General features: G+C 40.5%; 1 protein-coding gene across 1 annotated transcript in view; it reads right to left on the bottom strand.

The window, feature by feature from the left end:
• Positions 1 to 6,210: 6,210 nt before the first annotated feature.
• The window catches only part of npr3 (natriuretic peptide receptor 3), an 89,323-nt gene continuing 69,965 nt past the window's right edge, over positions 6,211 to 25,568 (bottom strand). The window contains exons 4-8 of the mRNA XM_075468116.1: positions 21,228 to 21,363; positions 16,742 to 16,836; positions 16,531 to 16,645; positions 16,350 to 16,434; positions 6,211 to 7,171 (exon numbers count right to left, since the gene is read on the bottom strand). Coding sequence (XP_075324231.1) covers positions 7,060 to 7,171; positions 16,350 to 16,434; positions 16,531 to 16,645; positions 16,742 to 16,836; positions 21,228 to 21,363 — 543 coding nt within the window. The 3' untranslated portion in view covers positions 6,211 to 7,059. The remainder of the gene's footprint in view (positions 7,172 to 16,349; positions 16,435 to 16,530; positions 16,646 to 16,741; positions 16,837 to 21,227; positions 21,364 to 25,568) is intronic.

Below are 25,568 nucleotides of genomic sequence, written 5' to 3'. Positions count from 1 at the left end.
GCCGCTGTCAAGAGCAGGAATACTGTATTAATGATACTGCTGCAGTATTCGGATCATTTTAATTTTTTAATTCAGTTAATATAGGTGAAGGTTTGAAGCCCCCGGCATCAACAGAGTCTCTGCCCTCTTCTTTGCCTTCACGTATCTGTCCCGTAGCTTCTTCCACACATTCTTACAGAACTCTCCCTCTTTCCCCAAAGTTCTGCCAATCTCTGTGCACCAGTTTTTGGAGTTTACGTGCTCCCTGTGCTGTTTCACTGCAGTTTCGTACAGCTGTCTGTACAAACGCACCTCCTCACTGAGCCTGGTCTCACAACGGTCCATCCGGTTCGTTGTTCTCGGCGCAGTCAAGTTACAAAAATCGACTGGTGCACGACAACGCGCTGCGCCGTCTGTTCAAGGGAAGCGCCAGGCCTGATACGTCATTTTGACGTCACGGTGCGACACCGCCGTGACAGACGCGGCAACCATGCTAGCGCCTTAACTCACCGGATTGGATGCCTAGTGTCGCCGTGTTGCTACTACAGTGGGCATGTATACGAAGTTGTAGATAGAACATACGGTAGAATGGCTCCGGGGGAAAGTAAATAACTTGTGATTTTAACCAACCAAAGTTTCTCCCTCTAAAAATGCATCACCTGTCCCTGCACCTTTTCTCTGTTTTAAAAATGGAACATGAACAAGATATCTTGTGAAAACATGGCCATGGGTGTGATTTGGTTCTTTTGTTGAAATGAATGCCTATCACAATTATTGATAACGTTTAATCCACTACTCCACCTCTGCCCATGAAAGAATTTGATGCACTGGATTGAACCTCTATTCCTTGATGGTCATTACTTTACTGCAAAAGTGGAGATGCTCACACAATTGCCTGATGTTTTAGGTGTGTTTATTCGCCTACAATCGTTTTAGCACAGCCACACTGGCCACTGCTGCTGTTCATTTTGCCCGCAATAGCAATGACATGAGCAATACCCGAAACATTCAGGGGTGAATAAACAAAGGGGAAAAAAACTACATGGTCTACTAAACTTCGAGCGAGCCCAACTTTTTGACGTGCCGCCAGTCCCCCGCTCGCCGTGCCGGAATCCCAGCATTCTTTGCGAGCACGGCGACAACGATCGGCCGGATTTCATTGAAAATTAACTGAATGCGTTGGATACGGCTTGCGTTGACGGAACAATGGACGCCTACCGTAAGGCGGTGCGAATATTCGCACCGCGTCTGGTGCGAACGCACCGTAAGAACCTGCCGGCGGGATTTTCACACTTCTCCAAAAACACATCTGTAACTCTGTGAGTTTTTGTCATTCAAACATATAAGTGACACCATTAAAAACCTTGAAACTTCTACTTTTCAAATATATATATATATATATATATCTTAAAATAAATTATATAGCTGGCCCTTTTTAAAGAGAGTGAAAAGAAATCTTCGGATTTTCTGTACTCTCTGACTGCAGCAGCCTCCTAGGCCACACCTATCGCTATTCACATGTAAAGTACCAGGTGATTGAGTGGCTATTCACAGGTGAGAACACGCCCCATTCAACAACAATGTCCTGCCCGAGACAGACAATTATCACATGGAGAGTGACAGGGGGGTGGGGGCAATCAGGGGTGTTACACACCCATCTAATTAATATTCAACTAACAGAGACACTGCCTGGAGTTACAATTACTTTTTTACAGTTTGTGTGGAAACAACAAAACATTTCTGACTGCACTTTTTACTTTTATGCAGCCTGTAAAAATTGGCTTTGTTCTTAGACATTATAAATGAAATAGTCTCAGTACTTTTCCATGATGACCTAAAGTGATCCAGGAATGGGAAGACAAAACAATTAGGAAAGCCTGGGAAAACAGGTGCAGATTCACACACACACATTGTTTGGCTGATCCAGAGAATATGACGAAGCATGTTGAACCTACTCATGTCCAATCGTACTCGGTCGAGTGTGAGTCCAACCTATGAGGCTATAAATGCAAATGATAACCGGAAATCGAGGCTCAGTCTGACGGACTTCCTGCGGGAGCTCTGTTCCACTGAGCCCAGCGCTGATATGCTTCGACATGTGACTTCCAATAAACACTTTATTTTACTTGAGATTCCTCCGGCTTGTTCTTGAGCTGCCATCGAAAGAATCGAATCTAACGCAGCCAACACTTGTTTACAAGGTTCAACCTTCAAAAGTCTTGGCTAGATATATTTATAGTGTGTTTTCTTGCACTGTTTGAAGACCTCTAAAACCTGTTTTTTTGTACAGTTGTGTTTACCGTCAATTTAAATAAAACTTGTTTGTATTACATTCACTTTACTCTCATATTATTTTTTGTTAGGCTTTTCAGAATACAACCATATGTGTCACTTTTGCATTTACAGTTAGTTGAAATACTTGAATCTTTGCTGGGTGTTTGTTTGATCATTTGGATAGCTTTATTAGCTTGTGCTGACTGTTTTTTTTTTTGTATGTTCTGAAGGCTACTAGAACCTGTTTGTAGCTAGGTTGATTTTAAAGAGTCCTGTGTCTATGGTTTTGTGTTATTTTGATTAAAACTGGTTTTGAAGCCTCTTGGTTTGTTTGATTTTGTTTTGGCTTAGTTTTGGTTTTGTTTGGAATTTTGAATTACCTCTTTTTAAGATGTAATTATTTGTTTTGGAGATTTTGTTTTATTTAGGGTATTGTTTTGAGACCCTCTTTTGACTTGTGGATTGTTGTAAAAGAAAACAAAACACTAAACACTAAACAAGGAAGATGGCTCGTCACGAAAGGATAACTGATCCTTTATCTGATTATTAAAGGCATTTTGTAATATGCCCCGCAAGGACTCTGAACCCCAATCAGTCTCGGCTGCGAGAATCCGGAACTCAATAAGGAAGTCCAAGACTGATTGGCTCCCCTGGTGCAAGTTAAGCAGGCGTTTAGCAGCATTATCCTCACTAAGAGGATGGTCAAAAGCTTTACAAAACTCCTCAATGAAGTTGTCGAAAGGAAAGGTGTCTATAGAGTTAGACTTAAAAAGGCTATTGCCCAGGCTAAAGCCTTACCTTTTAGCAAACCAAGGACGTATGCTGTCTTAGCGGACTCACAGGGGAAGGAGTGAGGGGAACGAGTGATGACCAACGAGCACTGGAGTAAGAAGCCTTCACAACCCCCAATATTACATGCATAACTCTCTGGAGTAGGAAAGGAGGTGGTGAGGGAGACGGGACCTGTGGAGTCGCAGCAGGTACACTCTCAGAAATAGGGGTACAGTACGAGTCCTTTTTTGTCCCCTGAGGTACAATCTATACTAATGTACCCCGTAGGGTTAATTATTGGACCTAAAGGTAACCCATATATACCTTTTTGAGGGTCCAAAAGGTACATATATGTACTCAAGTGGTAAAAGGTACATATATGTACCTTTTTTTCTACATGCTGGGGTACAATAGACAGTCTGTGTTAGGCTACTTCGGGATAAGGGTACAGAATTGCCACCAGAGGTACAAGATCGGTCTCTGTAAGGCACAAACCACAAGGGTACAAAACTATACCTTCTGAGGGTACTGCCCCAGTGACAAGCCATCGTACCCCGAAGGGTACAATTCTCTACTTTATTTTCTGAGATTGTAGATTAACGTCAGTAGTAGCTGCGGTGAGTGCTGTCAAACGCGCGTTAATCTGAACCATCATGTCTAACACTTGTTCAAGGCGATGGTTACTTGACTCATCAAGCACCCGAAGAGCTTTCTCATGTTCACCTAATAACACGCATTGGTTGGATAAGGCTGCCCTGAGTGAATCTGTTGAGTCCATATTTTGGCCAGATCGTGCTGTCATGGTGGCTAAAGCCAAAATGAGAAATGGACTCAAACGCAAGCCCCAAGGAACGTCATTATGGACATTTGACAAAAAGAGATGGAGAAATGATAACGAAAACAAACTAAATCAAATGAAGTTTAATCATTCAAGTATTATACTCACTATTACATCATTAGACGCTATTAGATACTGAATGGATCTTTAAATAAAGTTGAATGTGGAGCTCAAGGATGTAACTGTTAGAATTTCTGTACACTTAATTAACAATAAGAATATTTTCTTGAAGATACACACTTAAATGGGTGGCTTGGAAGTTTATCAAGTTCACCGTCCTGAATTTTTCTCGATAGAAACCTTCTATAAAGATATATATGCATGAATAATGCAACCCAGACAAAACAGAGTTACCTGAAAAATAAAAATAAAAGCCACAGCAATTCAATATTTTTTCCATGTTGTCACTTCAAGCCATAAAGTGCTGGACATACATATAAAATGACAGAGCTTCCACAATAAAGAATACATTTGTCAAATAATGAATAAATTAGGAATTAGATGAAAACAAATATAATAAGAAATATTTAAGAATAAAGAAGTAAATAAAAATGTGGAAGAATAAATTAATAAATATTTGGAGACTCCCCCCCCCCCCCCCCCACCCAACAGACGGATTAAGTGGGAATAGAAAATGGATGGATGGATGGATAAATATTAATAATATGCTTTTTTAAATTATTTGGATTATCAGTTAACATCAATTAATGACTGATTCTATTTATTTTTAATCCAAACAAAAAAAAAATTATTCAAATAAATGTCAATTTAATGATTGCAGGTATATCATCTTTTTCTGTATATATTTATATACATATATATCAAGTTACATTTTATTAGTATCCTATTATATCCATAAAACGTTAAGGAGATGCCAACACTTGGCCACAAACAACCTTGTGTATATGGGTAAGCGTCTCTAATGTCAGGGCTTCACCTACCACCCCAAAAAAGAATGAACTCCTTCCACCAGTCTACTGAAATATTACAGACAAAAACTTGCTCTGAAAGCAACTGCCTATAGACGGATTTCCTGCTTAGGCAGAGTAATACATTTCTGCACATATGAAATGTCATTTGCTGGTGTTTGTATTCAAACTGAAATTTTGTATGAAACCTGCTGATCTTAGTTGCAGCATCAAAACAAAGTATAAAATAAATGTATTAGCACGGTACACTTCATTACATTAATTTTTTTTAGTAAAAATGTATCTCATACAGTTAGTTAGTTCACGTGCCTTTTCACCATATTTTCTTAAATAGATCCTTTAACTTTAAAAACGCATCTTCAGTAAAAACTAGAAGAAGAAGTGTAAAATGCATCTCCACATATTCAGTTTTCTTTGTGTCTGCAGCACAAAATCATTAGAGAAGACCAGGATTAATGTTATTTACATCACTGCAATTAATTAAATAAACAGCTAAATAAGTATAATAATCACAGCTGTGGAAAAAAGTGGTCAGAGTTGTTCTTCTTCTTCTGTCATTCAGTTTCATGTGATGTTAGGATGATTTGACTTTTAGTCAGTTTCAATCCTGGGTGTTTTGCGTCTTCATTTTGATGCTAATGAAGATACCTGGTGGTGGAATACTGCCTTACCACCTGCACAGATACATCTGGCTCGCTACAGAGTTTTCATAAATCATCCTGCTGTTTGAAGTTCGAGGCCAGATATTGGCATCTCCTTAAAGGGGAACTCCGGGGCATTTGAAGCGCATTTCCATTGCTAGAGGTTGTCAAATACTGATAGTAGGACACAGAGAGGTGCAAATCTGCGCTCCCTGTGTGGAGATCGCGCTGTTCGCACACCCTGTCATGCGAGGCTAATACATGCCCAGTAATATTGTTTTAATGTTTTAAATACTTGAACACAGTTTTTCTAGAGAAGATAATTGTTTTGTATATGGGATTATCGTCCATCGACTCTTTTGGGCTTTCACATGCGCGAGCGTACAACTAACCGGTGAGTTACATGCTGTTTATAAAGTTGTTTTGTAACGTCCCCATGCCAGTAATGTGAGAACCATGCATATGGTTTTGATGGTAAGGTTTGTGACTTTATTGTCAGATGGTTTATAAAGTGGTGTGACGTTTCTGCAGTGTGCAAGTTGTTGTTTTACGTGGAAGGGTTAGCGCTTGCCCGTAGCCACCACGTATTAGCCTCGCATGACAGGCTGTGCGCACAGCGCAATCTCCACACAGGGAGCGCAGATTTGCACCTCTCTGTGTCCTACTATCAGTATTTGACAACCTCTAGCAATGGAAACGCGCTTCAAATGCTCCGGAGTCCCCCTTTAACTTTTGGCTGACAAATGACTATCGAAGAAAGGTAAGAAAAAGCATTGCGAAAGAAAGATGGAACATTTATTTGTCACTAGTTGTGACAGTGAAAAATACATCAAATTTTGAAAAATAAAAACTGTAAAGTAATTTACATTAAATAAATCCACTGTAAAATACATAAATATTACTTAAATTAAGAAAAACAATAAGTACATTTATTTATTCTTTTGTATTGCTTTTTTATTTCCACATTTTACTTTACTTATTCTTTCATTTATTCCTCTTCAGCCATCTATCCATTTTCTAAAGCTCCTTTTTCTGCTTTCCAGGGTAGTGGGCGGCAAGAGCTCATTCCAGCTGCCACACAGCGATTGTGGGTATTGTCATAAGCTTAATCATAAGCTTGTTGCAATCCTTACCATATCAGTATCTTAAGATCAGTAGCTTTTAGCATGTAGAAATAAATCCAGCCCACATCAATTTGGCTCCATCTCTATCATCTTTTGAGATATTTCTCCACCATTTTGGTATATCATGCCTATTTTTGTCATACTCAAGGCAAAAGTAGATTTCATCCACACTTTTCATGCTGAAAGCAAATGTAAAATTTCACCAAAGCACCAAAACATTTACAGTAACTGTAACCACTCTTTAACTGTATTAAGAGAAAAAAAAGTAAGAAAAAAAATCTTTAAAAAATATTATGTCCAAATCTTTAAATGAAACAATTATATGTCTTTCTGTAAAGGAAAATCTAAGTTTAAGCCTGTTACAACTGCCCCAGTTTATAATAAGTCAAAACACTATGGAGTACAAACATAAACGTCTCTTTTCAAATGACGTGGATTCATTGAAAATCACACTAAAGTCTTTGGTCACATTCACGTGTGAGATTCTCTGCTACAGTCGCTGATTATGCCGCTGAGAAGTTGGATCTAATGGAGTCCTCTCGTAACTGACGATGCTTCCCAGAGTCATGCTCCCCGCCATGAGTGCGGCGCTGAATTGTAATCTTGTAGTTTTTTCTGTAAAAGAACAGAATAAATCAATCACATAATCACAAAAATAAATCCTGTATTTCACTTGCTATTGTTTCCACTGCATTTTCACCATCAATCTTATGAGTTATACAAGTTAGTCATAACTTGAAGAAATGTTGAGGCTAGCTAATTTGTTTGACAAAACCAACAAATGATTATCTAAACTATGTTGTCATAATCCATTACTTGTTAAAAACTTTTTTCTTACTATATACTCTACCTTAAGCAGTTCAGCTTTATGTTAAACTTTTCTTCCAATGCAATTAAAAGTCATATAACAAACAACTGGACATACTAATGTAATAACCTGATTTTATATGAGTTATTTTTGTTATTTCCTCTGAATATAACTATTGGAGCTACTGATCTCTGATGATCAGTTGATGTTAATGTGCAACAATATTAATCTCTTTCAAACATTTCAATGTTTAATGGTGAAATGTGTGTGAATTTAGAAAAAAAAACAATTTGGTATTGGGGTACATTCACTTAAAAGTTAATGACCTCGAAGGAGTTTCTTTTTGAGGAGACAAGAAGAATAAGAAGATGAAGGAGAAAGCTGGAGTTAGAGACACGTCTGCCTTCTCACAGACTGTGTAATAGTGGGAGATACTGTGTGCTTTTGTGTTTCATATTTGAGTGAGTTGAGTGTTTCTCTGGTGGATGCGATCTGACGTGTGAAAGCCAGGAGCCTATTCGCTCCTGAGGGAGTTTATTTTTTCAGAACAAACATCAGGCACATACTCCATCTGCACAGACAAGGGTGCTGCTGGGAACAGCCTGACTGGATGTTGTGGACGAGTTGCCTGTAGTTCTTTCGGATCATCAATGTCAACATCAGCACATGGACAAGTGCCTGAAGTCGATTCCATGGAGACAGATTTAATTTTTCTTTAATGAGCTCCAACGGTTTAAGGTTTGCATAAAATAACTTATTGAAATAGAGGTGCACTTTAACTAAATAAATTACTAGGTTTATTTTGTTTACACTTTTTCATTCTTCCTCTTTGGTGGTTTTTAACTCATTTCTGTGGTATCAACTTACGTTTTGTTGATACAAAGCTGAAGTTGAGAAACAGTGTCTGCTGTTTTTCTGCATCACTGTACAAATGAACAGGTACATTTATATTCATGTATTAGTGGTACCACTGTATCAAAGCAGCATTGTTACCCCTTTGTCTACCAGAAGTGAGAGTCTTACAACTCCTTAGACATGTTCACTTTTCATGGAGTTTCTGTCACCATCTTTTCCATGGTAATGAAGTAAATGTGGTGGAATGCCTTATCCAGCATAGCATATGGTGTTCCACTAAAATGAGTCTATGATGAAAATAGATACATTTTTAGGGACACAAGCCCTTTATTGACCCCCTCTGTTTTAGGATGATCCCAAGTGAGCAAGAGGGTGGCCTCACTGCGGCTGCAAGTTGCAGGAGGGCAGGTTCATCTGGCATACCGGTGGGCCGTTGACCCAATGTGGGCCGGTCCGCTATGTTTTTTTTCTTCTTCTCTAAATTCCCTCCAATTGGGCCGGCCAATTGGCTACAGAGGGCTAGCAGTGTGTTGCCAGCAACGACACATATTATTGGTCTATTGTTTGTCATTGTCAATCAATCATGGGCTGACAGGCCCTGACAGTGCTGTCAATCACAACACAAACCAGGGTAGGGTGGGATCCCATGGCATAATTAATCACTTTTAATTATTTGAATAAAGAGTTTGTGCAGAATATTATGTCTTGGCCTCTGTGCCACCCCCCGTTCCTACCAACCCCACCACCATGCACACAGAGGGGAGTGTTTGCCCAGGGCGCACAACAAGCCAGGACCGCCACTGTGGGTTAGGATTAGGTGGTCTGAAGTGTATGGCAAAACATAGGAGAGCAACCTCTTCAGGTCAAGACTCAGCAGTTCACCTTCAATTAAGGAGAAGGAGACACTCATTTGAGGACAGTAATGTTCACATTCTGGACAGAGAAGATAGATGGTTTGAGAGAGAAGTTGATTGTATGTTTTTGGAGTGGCCAGACGTGATTGATGCTGCAGGATCTTGGAAGGGTCAGTCTTGAGATATATGGTACTAGGAGGTTTAGAAAAAACTTATGACATTTCAAGATGGAACCAAGATGTCTGGACTTTCCCTATAGAGATCGTATAAGGAACATAACACCTAAAGACAGATGTTGTTTTGGACGTACCTTAGAGTATAAATAGGACCAGTTTCTTTGTTCGAGGTCTTACCTCTGATGCATACAAGCTGTATGACCCTGTGTAGACATTACTAAAGAATATTCTCCACTAAAGACCCTTGCTTCCAGTCTCATTGATTCCATCTACTTACCGCTCCTGCAGCTCCCCAGGGGAGCTGGCATCTAGCAGCTCCCCTGTCATGCAGGGGAGCTGCTAGATTTTAGGGCGCTGAAAGGAGCGCAGTCAACACAATGAGATGGGGTCAGTCCTTGAGTTGTGGTTGCAGTACTGTGGTTGCAGTAATGTGGTATCACAACGAGATAGGGTCTTTCCGTGAGTTGTCGTTGAGAAAAACGCAGATTGCACAACGATATTGTATTGGGGTATCTTTGAGCTGTGTTGAGGGAGATGCGATGCAGCAAGAAATGGCCTGAGACAATCCTTGAGTTGTGTTTGAGAAAATAAGTGCTGCCAAAGAGGGGTCTGCTAGTGTATTTTGGGTACTGGAGCACTGAGTGCGTCCGAGTACATGATACTTTTGTCTAAATAAAAACGATAACAGGTCCTTATGATTGTTTTATGTTTTTTAAGAAAGTGATATTCTTAAAATTTTAATAGCGTTGAGACTTGGACTCTTTATTCGGAGTGGTTTCTTATCTACTAACCACATATATCTCTATTATATCTAAAAAAATCAGTAGGTATGAATGGTGCAAACCAGTTTTGATTAAGTTTAAAACTGAAAAGTTGGACTTCCAGTGAGGCGTGATACCAGCATGGCTGCATAGTTTTGAGCTCCGCTCAGCTTTACCTTCCTTCCCCCTGTATTACTCCGAGATATGCTTTGAATCCCAGTAAACAGTGACCTTTCGATATATTGAACAACAACGTGATAAAAATATGCCACACGACCAAAAAAACAACCCTACTCGCACAGCAAAGCAAGCGAAAAAGCACGGGACGTCTGAAAGCAAGATGGACGAAGATGCAGCAACACCGGACAACACTGAGACAGAGCTCGCCAGCATCAAAAATCTCTTGAAAGGTATAGCGGCAGATGTCAACAGTATGAAAACGGGTATGGAAAAGCTGCAAAATACAGTTGAGTTGCTGGGCTCAAGGATATCGGAGGCTGAAACCAGAATTTCAGACCTGGAAGATGCTAACAACAGCCGAGGGGCTAACATAGACTCTGCTTTATTGAGCCTTAAAGCACTTCAGGATAAAGTCACATACTTGGAAGACTACAGCAGACGGAACAACGTGCGTGTGATGGGCATTCCCGAAAAAGCAGAGGGTGTAGACCTGAGGGGCTTCGTGTTTGGTATATTGTCTGAACAGTTGGGATTGGATGTGAATGCTGGATTTGACATTGAGCGAGTGCACCGCGTTGGGCAGACGGACCAGGCTCGCACTCGTCATGTTCTGATCCGCTTCCTGAGATTCAGTGCGAGAGAAGCCGTCCTCGCGGCCGCACGCGAAAAAGAAACGGTCAAATGGGAGGGCAAGAAGCTGTCCTTCTTCCAGGATCTTTCCCAAGAGGTGCTACAACAGCGTAGGAAATTTGACGATGTGAAGAAGCAACTTAGAGGGTGCGGGATCCATTACCTCATGCAGTATCCAGCGACGCTGAAGTTCTCTGTAAACAACAAGCGGCATTCCTTCACTTCACCAAATGCGGTAGCTGCCTTCCTCACATCGCAGGACTTCACGCAGGGTTAGGTTTAGAGTAGGATTATTAATGTCAATCATACTCTCTCAACCTATAGTTCGATTTATTTATTTTTTATTTTTTGCAAATATACAGTGTGCATATTATAAGTGTGGCCAATCACGCCAGTGTCTTTAATTAGACTATATACCATGGGCCACACACATTTAGTCCGTTGCATTGCAGGGTGCACTGTGATAACTTTTTTTCTTTTTTTTTTAATAAGGAAAACTCATTTTGTTTATTATTTACTTTAATTTAACCTTATTTCACTCATTTATCAAGGATTATTGACATCATTTTCATTGTATTATTTGGTTGACTTTTTTAAAGGTAGGCTACTGCAAGATATTGTCATGTTATTGGTTATTGTTATTGGTTATAAATACTATGGGGAGTGGGCTGGGTGTGGGAGGAGCTGGGACAGGCCAGGTGACACCGTCATGCGGATGCACTATGACATGTTTAGTAGAGCAGGAGAGCCTAATGTTCTTTGTGGACTCCTGACAGTTTTGTATCTGTGTACAAGGTATTTTCATACTAACTATATTTTGTTTTGTTTATGTTTTTTTTTTCCACAAGGGAGTAGACTAACAGGACAGGGTGTTATTATGCTTTTTAAAACTATTTTGGCTAGCACTTACCTTATTATACACCTAGTTATATTTAATGGGTGAATTGTTTAAACTAATATCGTTGAATGTTAAGGGTGCAAACTCAGCTATAAAAAGGAGAAAAATTTTGTGGTATCTCAAACAGAAAAATCCAGATTTAGCTTTCTTGCAGGAGACACATCTAGAGAAAAAGGATTCATTGTTATTGCAAAGAGACTGGGTTGGGAAAATCCTTTATAGTGCGGGTTCCTCTAGCCAGAGGGGAGTAGCCATCTTGATTAGGAAAAACTTTAACATTAAAATACTCAGACAACAAGCAGACGAAGAAGGCAGGTGGATAGCAATAGAGGCCGAACTGTTCGGTATTAAATATACCCTTATGAATGTATATGCACCAGCAATGGAAAAGCCAGGTTTTTTTGTGCGGGTGAGCAATGTAATAACAGGGTTTGGAAATCCATATATAATCTTGGGTGGGGACTTTAACAACGTGAGGGAGCCCACAATGGATAAAACATATACAGGGGGTATAAAACGACCTTCACATGCGCGGAAGGAAATTAACACATTGGTGGAAGAGCTGGATTTGGTGGATGTGTGGAGATTTTTTCATCCTTCAGATAAACGGTTTACTTTTTACTCCAACCCACACAAGTCTTATTCTAGAATAGATTATTTTCTGATTTCAAAATCACTGATCTCTATTACAGCACAAACAACAATAGGCACAATTTTAATATCAGACCATGCTCCAGTGGGGATGGCACTACGCATAGGCCAATCAAATAAAAAACGTCCCAGTAGGTGGAGACTTAATACATCCATGCTCAAAGATGAATACCTAGTACGATCTATTAAAGGGGAGATAATGTACTACTGGGGGACCAATGAAGGCACAGCATCAGACCCAGCTGTGGAATGGGATGCCTTTAAGGCTGTTATTAGAGGCCGGCTTATTCAAACTTGCTCATTTCTAAAAAAGACAGCGGTCGAGCGCTTTCAGGAATTGGAAGGAGACATTAAAAAAATGGAAAATAGGCACGCATTATACTCTGACCACTCTTCACTTCTCGAGCTGAGTAAATTAAAGCTAGAATATAATTCTATATTACAGAAAAAAGTGGAATATTCATTATTCAGAAGTAAACAGAAGTATTACGAACAAGGGGAAAGGACAGGACGATTTCTTGCACAGAGAGCAAAGCAACAATATACACGGTCGCTTATAACAGGAATACAGAATGACAGGGGGGAACTAAAAACAGATGATATAGACATCAACAACTTATTTGTCACATTCTATCAAAGTCTTTATAAATCAGACGAACCTGCTCCTCAAGATATCAGCACTTTTCTATCTACTGTGAAATGTCCAACATTATCACAGGATGTACAAGAACAAATTGGAGCGGACATTACAATAGAGGAAATTAAAGGGGCTATTCAGAAACTACAGAGCGGGAAATCTCCAGGGGAAGATGGATTCCCAGCCGAATTTTATAAGGCCTTTTCAGATCTTCTGGCCCCAAGACTACTAAAAGTTTACAATAATGCCTTATTAAGAGGGTGTCTCCCAGATAGTATGCAGACAGCCATAATAACTCTAATTCATAAAAAGGATAGGAATCCACAACTTTGTGGCAATTATCGCCCTGTATCATTAATTAATGTTGATGCTAAGCTACTCGCAAAAATTCTAGCTACTAGATTGGAAGGGTTATTGCCAAAACTTATCCACCCTGATCAAGTAGGTTTTATTAAGAATAGGACATCATCTGACAATCTTCGCAGGCTTCTTCATCTGATGTGGCAAGCTGGAAGGGAACCAGATGTAACTGTAGCTCTCTCATTAGATGCCGAGAAAGCATTCGACAGGGTGGAGTTTCCATACCTGTTTCAGACGTTGGAGAAATTCGGTCTGGGAAATTCTTTCATTAACTGGGTTAAGTTATTATATCACAATCCCAGGGCATCTGTTATGACAAATGGCAAACAGTCTACTGCATTTCAGCTTCATAGAGGGACACGGCAGGGATGCCCCCTCTCCCCCCTGTTATTTGCCCTGGCCCTGGAACCGCTGGCTATTGCCATTAGGCAAAATAACAATATTGTTGGTATTAAGACTGGGAGTGAAGAACACAAATTACTTTTGTATGCAGATGACATTTTGCTACTGTGTAGACGTCCATCAACCACAGTATCTCATGTTCTTACCTTGATCGACTCCTTTTCACTGGTGTCTGGATACAAAATCAACTGGTCAAAGTCTGAGGCCATGCCCCTATCTAAGGTCTGTCCCCCTACTGTCAGAAAGGGTTGGCAGTTTTCATGGCAGCCTTCAGGCCTAACATACTTGGGCATAAAAATTACCCCTCATTTAAATGACATTATGGACGTCAACCTCCTCCCCCTGATACAGAAAATAGAATTTATACTCCAAAACTGGACTAAATTAGGCTTATCACTCCTGGGTAAGGTAAATATTTTGAAGATGGTAATAGTTCCCAAAATCAATTACGTAAGTAATATGCTACCATTAAACTTTCCACGTACTACACTAACAAAATATAATAAAGCGGTTTATGACTTTCTGTGGGCAGGTAAAAAACCATATGTAAATCAAACAAAACTCTATGCTGCTTCAGAAGATGGTGGCCTAGGTCTGCCCAATATAGCCTGGTATCATTATGCTTTTTGTTTAAAACAGTTAGCTAAGATATACATCCCTGCCGATAAAGCTCCAGCTTGGGTGTCTATTGAAGGGGTTCTTACCTATCCATGCCCGGCACAGGCCATTTTCACACAAACTAGTGGTAGGATTCCTCATGATAATCCATTACTGGCATTCTCCCAGGAGACTTGGCAAGCTTCTCACAAACTCCTTAGCTTACACCCAAACTTTACTTGTCAAACTTCCCTATGGCATAATAAATACCTCAAGATAGGTAAAAAGACATTCTCTTGGCCCGACTGGGTCAAGCTGGGCATTGTCTACATTGGAGATTTATTTGAGGGACAGACTTTCTTTTCCTTTGGACAACTAAGAGCAAAGTATGGTCTTCCAACTAAGGATTTTTGGAAATACTTACAGTTAAGAAGCTGCATTCTGTCACATCTCAAAATATCACCACTTGCACCAGCTACTGAATTACAAACCAGAGTGGAACAAGAAAATGCTTTCTCAATTAAAGCATCAGGCTTTTACAGTATTTTAAGGAAATCTCAGCCTCCTGATTTCAGGGGCTTAAAAAGATGCTGGGAGAGGGATATGGGAGAGAGTATATCAGATGAAACATGGGGAAAAGTAATCAAGTCATGGTACAAAGTTTCAAGAGAAATGCAGACACGATTGATGCGCTATAAAATTATCAATAGGATTTATTGGACCCCATCAAAAATGGCACGGTTGGGGCTTAGAAACTCAGATGTGTGTTGGAGATGCAACACTGAGTGTGGCACTCTCTTACATATGTTATACTCGTGCCCCATAATAGATCCCTTATGGTCGGAGATAGTATCTTTTATCAACAACTTACTGACCACTGCTCTGGTACGCCAACCTTTACTCTGTCTCTTGGGTATGGTACCACAGGGGAGCGGGTTAAATGCCCACCAATCCTCATGGTGCCGAACAGCTCTAATAACTGGATGCAGGATAATATTACGCCATTGGAAAACACAAGTAGCTATATCCATGGTGGAGTGGTTTAATGAGATGTCCAAAATTGCCTCTTATGAGAGGTTGTGCTATAGAATGATAGATAAGGAGGATGTCTATGTGAAAATTTGGGGGCCTTATTTGGACATTCTACAGTAAACAAGTGGTCTTATTTTTTTCTGTTTTCTTTCTTTCCTTTTCTCTTTTTATATAGCATTCAGTGGTGTACAAATGTATATAGCTACACTCATTTATATATATATATATATATATATATATATATATATATATATATACAGTATATACATATATACAGTACAGTGTATAGCTTTGTTAGTCAGTATCTGCCTGTAGTCCTCCCCGTTCACTTGTGGATGTTCAATGTGTGTCTTTGTTTCATGTATTTGTGAAAAAAACCCAATAAAAAGTAAATTACAAAAAAAAACTGAAAAGTTGAGGAAATGCGTGTTGCTCTCATCTGAGAAGCGAGCTAGCCAAGTTAGCCCGCTGCTACCCTTGCGTAAAAAATGCCAGACACATATTCCATCTACACAAGAGCGAGATTGCTGCTCGGAAGAGCCTCGCTGGATGTTGTGTATGAGTTGCCTGCAATTCTTGGGAATCATCGTTACTCCTTTGGGTGAACGGACAAGTGCCTGAAGTCGTTTCCAAGGATACAGTAAGAAACGGATTCACCTGCACAGAGTGGTACTACTGTTACACTAACTTTAGCTGTCAATTTCAAATAAAGGGTTAAGATAGATGGCTAAACTTAAGGCAGTGTGATTGTCTGACTGAAAAACGTCAGTGCATTCCCAGTTTTCACCTGGTAAATTCATTTGCTTGGTAAATTAAATGTAATTATTGTTGAGGAATATTGTTTTTTTACAATAAATTTTCTGGAATTAGAAATTTTGAAGCTTTCAAGTTGGAGGGCAGGTATTTAATTTAATGGCTGAGCCAACCAATAGTGATGGATAATTGTTGTTACCTGAAAAAGTAGAATGCTATGAGCATTACAGCTCCAAGAACAGCTCCAACTATGACTCCAGTCAAAGCAGATACTCCTAGCCCACCTATATGGTGGAGAAATTGACATTGAAAACATACACTCCATCATATGTACTGAGGTCCAATTTTTCTGGTTTCACTGAAATGTAAGATATATTTACATGATTTTTCTGGATCTGAGTGTGTTTCATGTCTGCCTTTCAGCGTGAACTGTTCATGGTTGAAGGTCGGCAGCAGCTGAAAAGTTCCATTTACACCAAAGTAGTTGGCTACCACCTATAAGTCAGAACACCATGTTACAATAAAGCACCATTATAATCATTTCACAGATGATGTGTCTTGGGGTCATCAGAATACTGGAATTCTGCTTACCTCATAGGTACCTTCTTCAACATTGGTCATGGCCATCAAAGAGAAATCTCCATTTCTGTCCCCATTGATATCCATGGATACCTGGCCAGCAATTCCTTTCCATCATAACAAAAAAAAATAGAACGTAATTTACTGGAGTGTGGCGGGGGAAAAAAGTCTCTCCTTAAAAAAAACGTCATTATCATCTTAATTATGGTATCAACATAATTAACAGATGTGATAATTACTGTAATATTCTAATAGTTATTATGATATTACAATAATTCTAATATTTTTACTTTTCATTAGTATCATTATTATTATCGATGATGCGCGATCGGTTCGCTAGGGAGAGGCTGAAAGAAGAAGATTCTGATACATTTCTGAGACTATTATGAAAATTTCACATAAAAAGGCATTTCTCTAAGACAGGAAACATTTCTAAATTCTGAAGCTTTTGCTTTAATAAAGAAACTTTTAAAGAAAAAGTTTGTAACATCTATCAATTTTCTGTATCCAATTCATCTTGTTCAGGGTAGTGAAATGCCAGTTGAGAATTAATTTTAATCCAACATGTCTGTGGACTATGGGAGAATAGCCAGAGCACACAAGACTTCTCACGGTGAGGTTTATTCTATACTACAGTCACATAAACATTTAACAAAAAAGTTCTAATGAGTATCAACATGATATGTAAGATGAACCAAAATCACAAGAGTAAGTGTGAATTAATTATATTGTATGTTAGAGACTAAGCAGTTAAGGGACAAGTAAAAAGATAAGCACAATACTAGATCTCCAAAAAACAAATAAACATCTACATTGAGACAAAAAAATTTTAAACAATAATTCCAGTCAAAATATTGGTAGTGAAGTAACTCAACCAATTGACATCTGAAAAAAACAAAGAGATAACACAAATACTAGCTGATCAGCTCATAGGACACAAAAGGAGAAACTGAATCTAGAAATATATACACCCCACTACTGTGATGTTATGGGCCTGACAAACACCTGTTTGACCACTGGAAATCAGGACAGAAGCAAAAGATAGTCATTAAATCAACTCATCAACAGTACCTTGACAAAAAATATTGGTCTATATTGCTTCATTAGATGCTATAGTCCATCTATCCATCCATTGTCTCCATCTGAGGTTGGGTTGCAGAGGCAACAGGCTGAGGAGGGAAACCCAGAATCCCTCTCCCCAGCGACACAGTCCAGTTCCTCCTGGGGCATTCCAATGTGTTCCCAGGCCAGAATGGATGTATAATCCCTCCAGCAAAATCTGAGTCTGTCCTGGGGCCTCCTCCCAGTTGGATGTGCCCGAAAAACCTCCTGAAAAAGGTGGTGACCAGGAGGCATCCTAACCAGATGTCCGAACCACTTCAACTGACTCCTTTCAATTTGGAGAAGCAGCAGTTCTATTCCGAGTTCCCTCTGGATGGCCATGCTCCTCACTCCAACTCTAAGACTGTGCCCAGCCCCCCTCTGACCACTACCTAAAAGGTTGGAACAAAGATGGACCAGTGTATTGAAAGCTTCGCCTTAGCTCTCTCTTGATCACGTTGGACCGGAGCAGCGGCCTCATTACTACAAATGAAGCCCAAATCCATCTGTCCATCTCTTGCTCCAATTTGCCATCACTTGCGAAAAAAATCCTGGGATACCTCTTCTGGCTGAGGCAGGGACTACCTGTATAGCACGATCCCCCTGTTCATCCCCGCCCCCTAATGCCAGCAAGCTTTTTAACTACCTCAGCTACCTCTCTGCCAACGTACCCAACTTACCACCAGGTGGGGATCACTTGACAGCTCCTCTCCTGCCTTCACCCAATTGTCCAAGACATAGTCACAAGTCTGATGATACAACTACAAGTCTAGTTGCGCTTTCACCAATCTTTTTGTATTTTTTACGTTTTCTTTCAGGTACGAACATAATTTACAAGTGATCCGGACCTGTCGTAGGAGTTTCCTAAAATAGTCCGCTGTTATTCCAATCAAGTTTGCTTGACTAATGGATTGTATATTTAAATACTTTGAAGCAAACATAAATAGATATATAAGTTATACCCCGTAATGATGCTGACATTATTCTGTTTGACTTAAATTATGCACTAATTGAAGATTAATTTGACTCTGTATATAACAAGGTCAATGCGAAGCGAAACCAGCGTCTGACTTGCTACTTTTGGATGCCTTAGCACATGTGTGCTCCGAGACTGTGTAGACAGACAAATGGCTGACATCGCAATTTAGATTGCCAAGGACTGCCGGGAGCGACAACTCCAGAGAGAAACACGCCGATAGAACCCAATTCCACCACACGTCCAGGTCCTCACCACCCTTGGACTTTTGGCCACTGGAACCTTTCAGAGGAAGATTGGAGAAAGATCGGGGGTGTCCCAGTCCTCTGTGAGTCGTGCGCTCCCCTTGGTCATCAAAACTGTCATCAGTTTATTACCCATGGTACATCAAATTCCCATACACCGCTGTCCAACAAGTACAAATACTTGTGCAAATATAGGGGGGGCAAACTGCTCTATAGCCCAAAGAAGGCATGCCAGATTTGCACAATATTGCCATGAACGAGGGTCTCCCACTACCTGAACCAGGCAGACCAGAAGGTGTGATGCCAGAAGACCCCCCTCATGGACCGCCCCATCAAAGTGCCATCATGATGAGGCAACAACTGATTGCACGGCTTTAGTTGCAGTCATGGAGCGCCTGGCCATGGCGAGATGTTTTTTTTAAAGTCATTTTCATATCAAACCATTTCTTCTTTATTTCGGTGACATTATGAACTACAGGTGACACGGAATTAACAGCACTCGTAATAACTTCCCATTTCTTCTCCACTGCTGAGATTGCTAAAAATGACAGATTTTCCTTTTTGGATTTCTGAAAGCAGAACTTCAATCTCAGAGCCCGTAAAGTTGTTCTTTTTGCTCCTTGATGCCGTTTTCATGACTCAACACTCAACACTTCCTGGCACAGGAGAGAGGACACGTAGCCTTATTTGGTATTATTTAGGGCGTGGAGTATGCAAATCTACAATCCTCATGCGAGAACACTTAAATACGCACGGGTGGCATCCATCATTTACGCAGATCGTTTACACACTTTTTCTTAAGTTAAGAGCGCTTGTTGAATCTGATGTGGCGTGTTCGTACGAAAAAAGTGAGAGAAATTTAGAATAAAAATACGAAAATGTTCTTGCATGAGGCCCATTGTGTACAGATCAGTGTGTGGATGCAAAACAATTTTCTCCATCGAAACTGAAATCATTGTCTGTGGCCCACAGAACAAAGAGAAAGTGTTATCAGTCACCTTGAGACTTTCTCTCTAAAACTTAATAATCAAGTTAGAAATCTCGGGGTAATATTGGACTCAGACCTGAAATTTAACAGCCACATTAAATCAATAACATCAGCAGCTTTTTACCACCTAAAAAACATTGCCAGAATCAAAGGAATAGTGTCTAAACCAGACTTAGAGACTGATCCATGCGTTTGTCTCCAAGTCAGGACTAAACAAGGTGAGGCTGCGTTTCAGTTTTATGCTCCTAAAATCTGGAACAGCCTTCCAGAAGATGTGAGACAGGCCTCAACTCTGACAATGTCTAAATCCAGGCTGAAAACAGTTCTATTTAGCTGTGCATATGACACCTGAAAGTATTTTATCTGCACTCTTCATTTTTAAATGAATTAATCAATGATTATTTTCTATGTTTTTTTGGAATGATTGCCATCTTGTGATTTCTGTAAAGCACTTTGAATTGCCTTGTGTACGAATTGTGCTCTACAAATAAAATTGCCTTGCCTTGCCTATCCCAGCGGCCATCGGGTCGCAGACACCGGAGTACCCGGAGAGAACCCACCCACACACGGAAAAAACATGCAAACTCCACACAGAAAGGACCTATTCAGACCAGGAAACCTCTTGCTGTGGGGCGACGGTGCTAACCACCACACCACCATGCAGCCATATACCACGATATATGTGATAAACAAACACGTTCACAAATAGATAAAAAACAAACCAAAAATTTAATCTGTAAAAGAGTTGGCTTTTTCTGATTCACATTTTTGAGTGATTTGAATGTGCCATATATGTGAAATCAATACATGTGCAACATAATGCTCAATGTATAAATAACAGTGCCATGTATTACAAGATCGCAAAGAACATCTTGGCAAAGGCAACAGAAGGTTTTGGTATAATCTGAACAAACACTTTTTACTTATTTCCATTTATAATCTAAACCAATGTCACTGTTTAGGATGGATTTGCTGAGCCAAGTTTCTAATAAAACAATCACATCTGCATCACCTGAGTGTACGTAGATATAAATTGTGTCCATTTTTGTTTTTTGGGCTGGGGTTAGGCTGTTGAGTTCCAGAAATGAACAAGAAATATTTTTAACACATCTGAAATTAACATTACATTTCTGACATATAAATATCTCGTACAAACAATGACCATCAAGTGTGAGCTGTGCGTTTTACCTTCAAATGTTCTGTTCCACATGCGCGAGGTGATCTCTGTTCCGTTCTTCTTGCTGTATCCATTTTTCATGGCATCGTGTAAGGCAATGGCATATAACAACATGGCATCATGGAATCCCTCAACAAACATGTTGACCTGACATGAAAAACAGTATTCATAGTCATAAAGATGATGCAATGTTACTGAATTTTGAAGACAGTCTTTATGATACTTTGTACAAATATGTCTTCCGAAGAATACATTAGATGAAACGTAAAACAAGAAGTAGTATCATATTTTCTAATTTCCTGACATTTGATAGGTATTTCAAACTTGTTAATATATTTAAAAGCCGCCAGGAGTTTACCACTTCAAATTGTTGCCATTCCTTCTAGCAACACTTCTTGCATTCTGATATTGAGAATACCTAGTGATGAGATGTTTGGTGCTGCAAATTTGCAAAAAATGTGCGGAGCCCCCCCCGGACCCCTTCCAGTTTATATACCGGTCAAATCGACCAAGGTTGCCATTGCCACCGCCCTTCACCCAGCCCTTACACATCTGGAAAATAAAGACTCCCACGTCAGAATGCTGTTCATTGACTTAAAGGGATAGTTCGCCTCTTTTGACATAAAGCTGTATGACATCCCATACTAGCAATATCATTTATTAAATTTGACTTACCCCCTGCTGCGTCCTGTGAGCCGCGTTCCGGCCTCGTTTTGGTGTTGACGAAGGTAGTCCGGCTAGTTGGCTGGGGCCACAAAAATAAAGCGTTTGGCTTCTCAACACAATATGCGTTCAAAAGAGTAATACATTTGCATCACAAAATCGTTCTCCAGGAAAAAGTCAGACCTCACAATCGCTTGGCGCTATTTTCTCTACCTTCGTATCACTGCGTGCTGTGTAGACCGTGCAGACCGAAGTGCAGACCGAGCAGTCCCCTGCTTCCGAGCAGGAAACACCGTAACAGGCATGGCTGTTGGCAGGTGGCTGCACGCATTGATATGAAGGGAGGCCCCAGCCAACTAGCCGGACTACCTTCATCAACGCCAAAACGTGGCTGGAACTCGGCTCACAGGACGCAGCAGGGGGTAAGAAAATGTTCATAAATGATATTGCTAGTATGGGATGTCATACAGCTTCTTGTCAAAAGAGGCGAACTATCCCTTTAAGTTCAGCATTCAACACAATCATCCCACAACAGCTGGCCATCAAACCTGACCAGCTGAGACTGAACACCTCCCTGTGCAACTGGTTGCTGGACTTCCTGACAGCGAGACCACAGGCAGTGCGGGTCGGCAGTAGCACATCCAGCACCATCACCCTGAACACAGGGGCCCCCAGGGATGTGTGCTAAACCCACTCCTCCTCACTCTTCTGACCCAAGACTGCACACCGCTGCACAACTCAAACTCCATCATCAAGTTTGCAGATGACACAACTGTGGTGGGGTCTCATCAGCAACAACGATGAGACAAAATACAGGAGTGAGGTGAGCCGCCTGACCTCTTGGTGTAGGCCTCCCTGAACGTGGAGGAGACAAAAGAGATTGTTGTGGACTTCAGGAGAGCACACACCCAACACCCCCCCTCTGACTATCAACAGTGCTGCTGTGGAAAAGGGTGAGCAACAACAAGTTCCTGGGTGTTCACGTCTCAGAGGATCTCTCCTGGACCACCAACACCTCATCACTGGCCAAGATGGCTCACCACTGCCTCCACTTCCTCTGCAAACTAACAAGAGCTGGAGCCCGGCCCCTCATCGTGTGCACCTTCTACAGGGGGACGATCGACTTGTCAAGCTGCATCACAGTGTGGTATGGCGCCTGCACCGTGAAGATCACACCGAGAAGATCACAGGCATGGGGATAAGACACGTCATGCTGCTCGCGGCCAGGCTGTTGGTAAGCTTCAGGGATAAGACGCAGACTTTCAGAAAACCGAGGGAAGCGAAGGCTTTCGTATGTCGGATCAGGGAGGACAGCACAGGATAAACAACGGCACAGAAATGGTAAAGTAACTGTTAGCAGCTGCATGACAGCTGATAACTGGGGTTAGTATGAACCGAACATTATAATAAACGACCAGATTACGTCCGTTTTTTATACTCCTCCGATTATTGTTAAATGGGGGTAAGAGATGATCATTGGTTAAATGACTGGTTTGAGAGGCTGCAGCACTCACCTGTGACTGTAAACTTTGAAGACATGATCATGATGTTGTTATCTGGTAACTTATGATTGGGACACTAAGGAACATCATTATATGGTTAAGATCTGTAACATCAGAAATGATGATGACAACAAGATGATTATGGCGTTATTGCGCCCCCCTTTTTTCAACTGCTATTTTTTGTTTGGCAGGAGGACAATATTGGTTAGGTAAGCTTGGAGAGAGTAAGAAATGCACGATACTTTAATATTTTGCTACATGGCTGTTTGGTATGGAGTAACGTTCTTGGCAAATATATTTTTTTCTTCTTCAAGTAAACAGAGGAGAAGGTGTTTATGTTTAGGACAAGTTTAGGCTAACAAGGCTCACTATGTGTGTTAAAGTTCTGCAATATCTGACCCAAAGGGAGCATATACAAGTTAAACAGAAGAGGTCCAAAAATTGACCCCTGGGGGACTCCACAAGTCATGGCCACTCGCTCAGATTCATAGCTGCCAATTGTAACAAAATAACTCCGGCCTTCTAAGTAGGACCTGAACCAGTTAAGGACCGCTCCAGAAAGTTCAACCCAGTTTTCCAGCCTGTGCAACAGGATTCTGTGATCTACAGTATCAAACGCAGCGCTGAGGTCCAACAGAACCAGGACTGAAACATTACCAAAATCAGTATTCAACCTGATACTGTTTAACACTTTGACCAGAGCTGTTTTAGTGCTGTGATGACGTCTGAAGCCTGATTGAAAGTTATCAAGACTTCCACTTTCATTCAGAAAGTCGTTGAGCTAGTTAAATACAACTTTCTCAATAATCTAAAGGCCCTGTCACACTGTTGCGTATGAGAGAAGCGTATGAGTTGCGTATGAAAATTAATAATATATACGCACAAAAAGTCCTTGAAAATGAAGAATGACTAGCGTATGAGTAGCATATGAACTGCGCATGCCCAGCGTACGTTTCAATGCGCCTATATCAGCAGCCTTTCCACATTGCTCCATTATTGCGGTAGACGACGCGCTATCAACATCTCTCGAGACATTCATCTCGATCATGCCTCCCAAGAAGCAATCGTCGTTTGCCTGGGCCCTGGGCCGAGGAAAAGGCAAAAAAACACAAAAATCATTCTCACCCAAACCTGCTGAAATGCCTGATGCACCTGCGGCTGATGAGTTACATGCTTCTGAGCGATCAAGATCCCCAACTCCTGTGACATAACGTCAAGAGTTATTTCTAGGTTTTAGACACATATTAGTTTTCTTGTTGGTCTGTGTTGCGTGAATGTTTTGTCTAATTGTTTTGATTTTTTTGCTAAAAAAGTGGAGGTCTGTGGAGAGGAGGTCTGGGTTTGACTGTTTAGGAGGATTTGTGAGTTTTTCAACCATAGCAAACAGAGTTGGAGACTTGTTGACATTCTTATTAATCATTTCAGATAAATGCAGCTGTCTGGCCTTGCACAGCTCATTGTTATAACTACGCAGGCTTTCTTTGTACAGCTCATAGTGAATCTGAAGCTTTGTTTTCCTCCATTTACGTTCAGCTTTCCTGCATTCTCTTTTCAGGTTTTTGACCGTAGTGGTGTTTCTCCATGGGGTTTTCAGTTTGATCAAGGTCCTCTTGATTCTTATCGATGCAACAGCTTCCATAACATTAAAAATTTTCAAGTTGAAATCATCCAGCAGTCCTTCAACCGACTCTGTGCTGATTGTTGGTAACATAGCTAACATAAAAAATTTCTCCACTGTGGGACGAATAAAGGTATTCGTATTTGTAAGCCTAAATGGCTTTTCAAAATTTGGTGCAGCAAGCACAGGGGTACCAACTAACAGGGCCTTCACCTTTCAAAAGATGTCTGAAAGTACTCAGACCCAGGTCAAGTACCCAGTTCAGAATACAAACCCTGGGGTGACCGAGCCTTTTCCATCGTTGCCCCCAGGCTCTGGAATAAGCTCCCCGTCCAGCTGCGTCTTATTTCTGACCTGGGCCTCTTCAAATCTAGGCTAAAAACCTAATATTTAGGATTGCTTTTAATACCCAGTAGTATGATGACACTTTTATCTTATTTTATATTATTTGATTTTGTTGTATTTTATTGCTTTCATTGTTCTTTTATTGTTTTTATAAGTTTTTACTTCTTCTTCTCTTTATTTATTACGTGCTGTAAAGCACTTTGGTACATTGTAATGATTGTCTG

The sequence above is a fragment of the Odontesthes bonariensis genome, chromosome 6, assembly GCF_027942865.1.
Source record: "Odontesthes bonariensis isolate fOdoBon6 chromosome 6, fOdoBon6.hap1, whole genome shotgun sequence".
Taxonomy (NCBI): domain Eukaryota; kingdom Metazoa; phylum Chordata; class Actinopteri; order Atheriniformes; family Atherinopsidae; genus Odontesthes; species Odontesthes bonariensis.
Note: the sequence above shows the minus strand (reverse complement) of the source record. Positions and strands in the feature narration are given on the sequence as shown.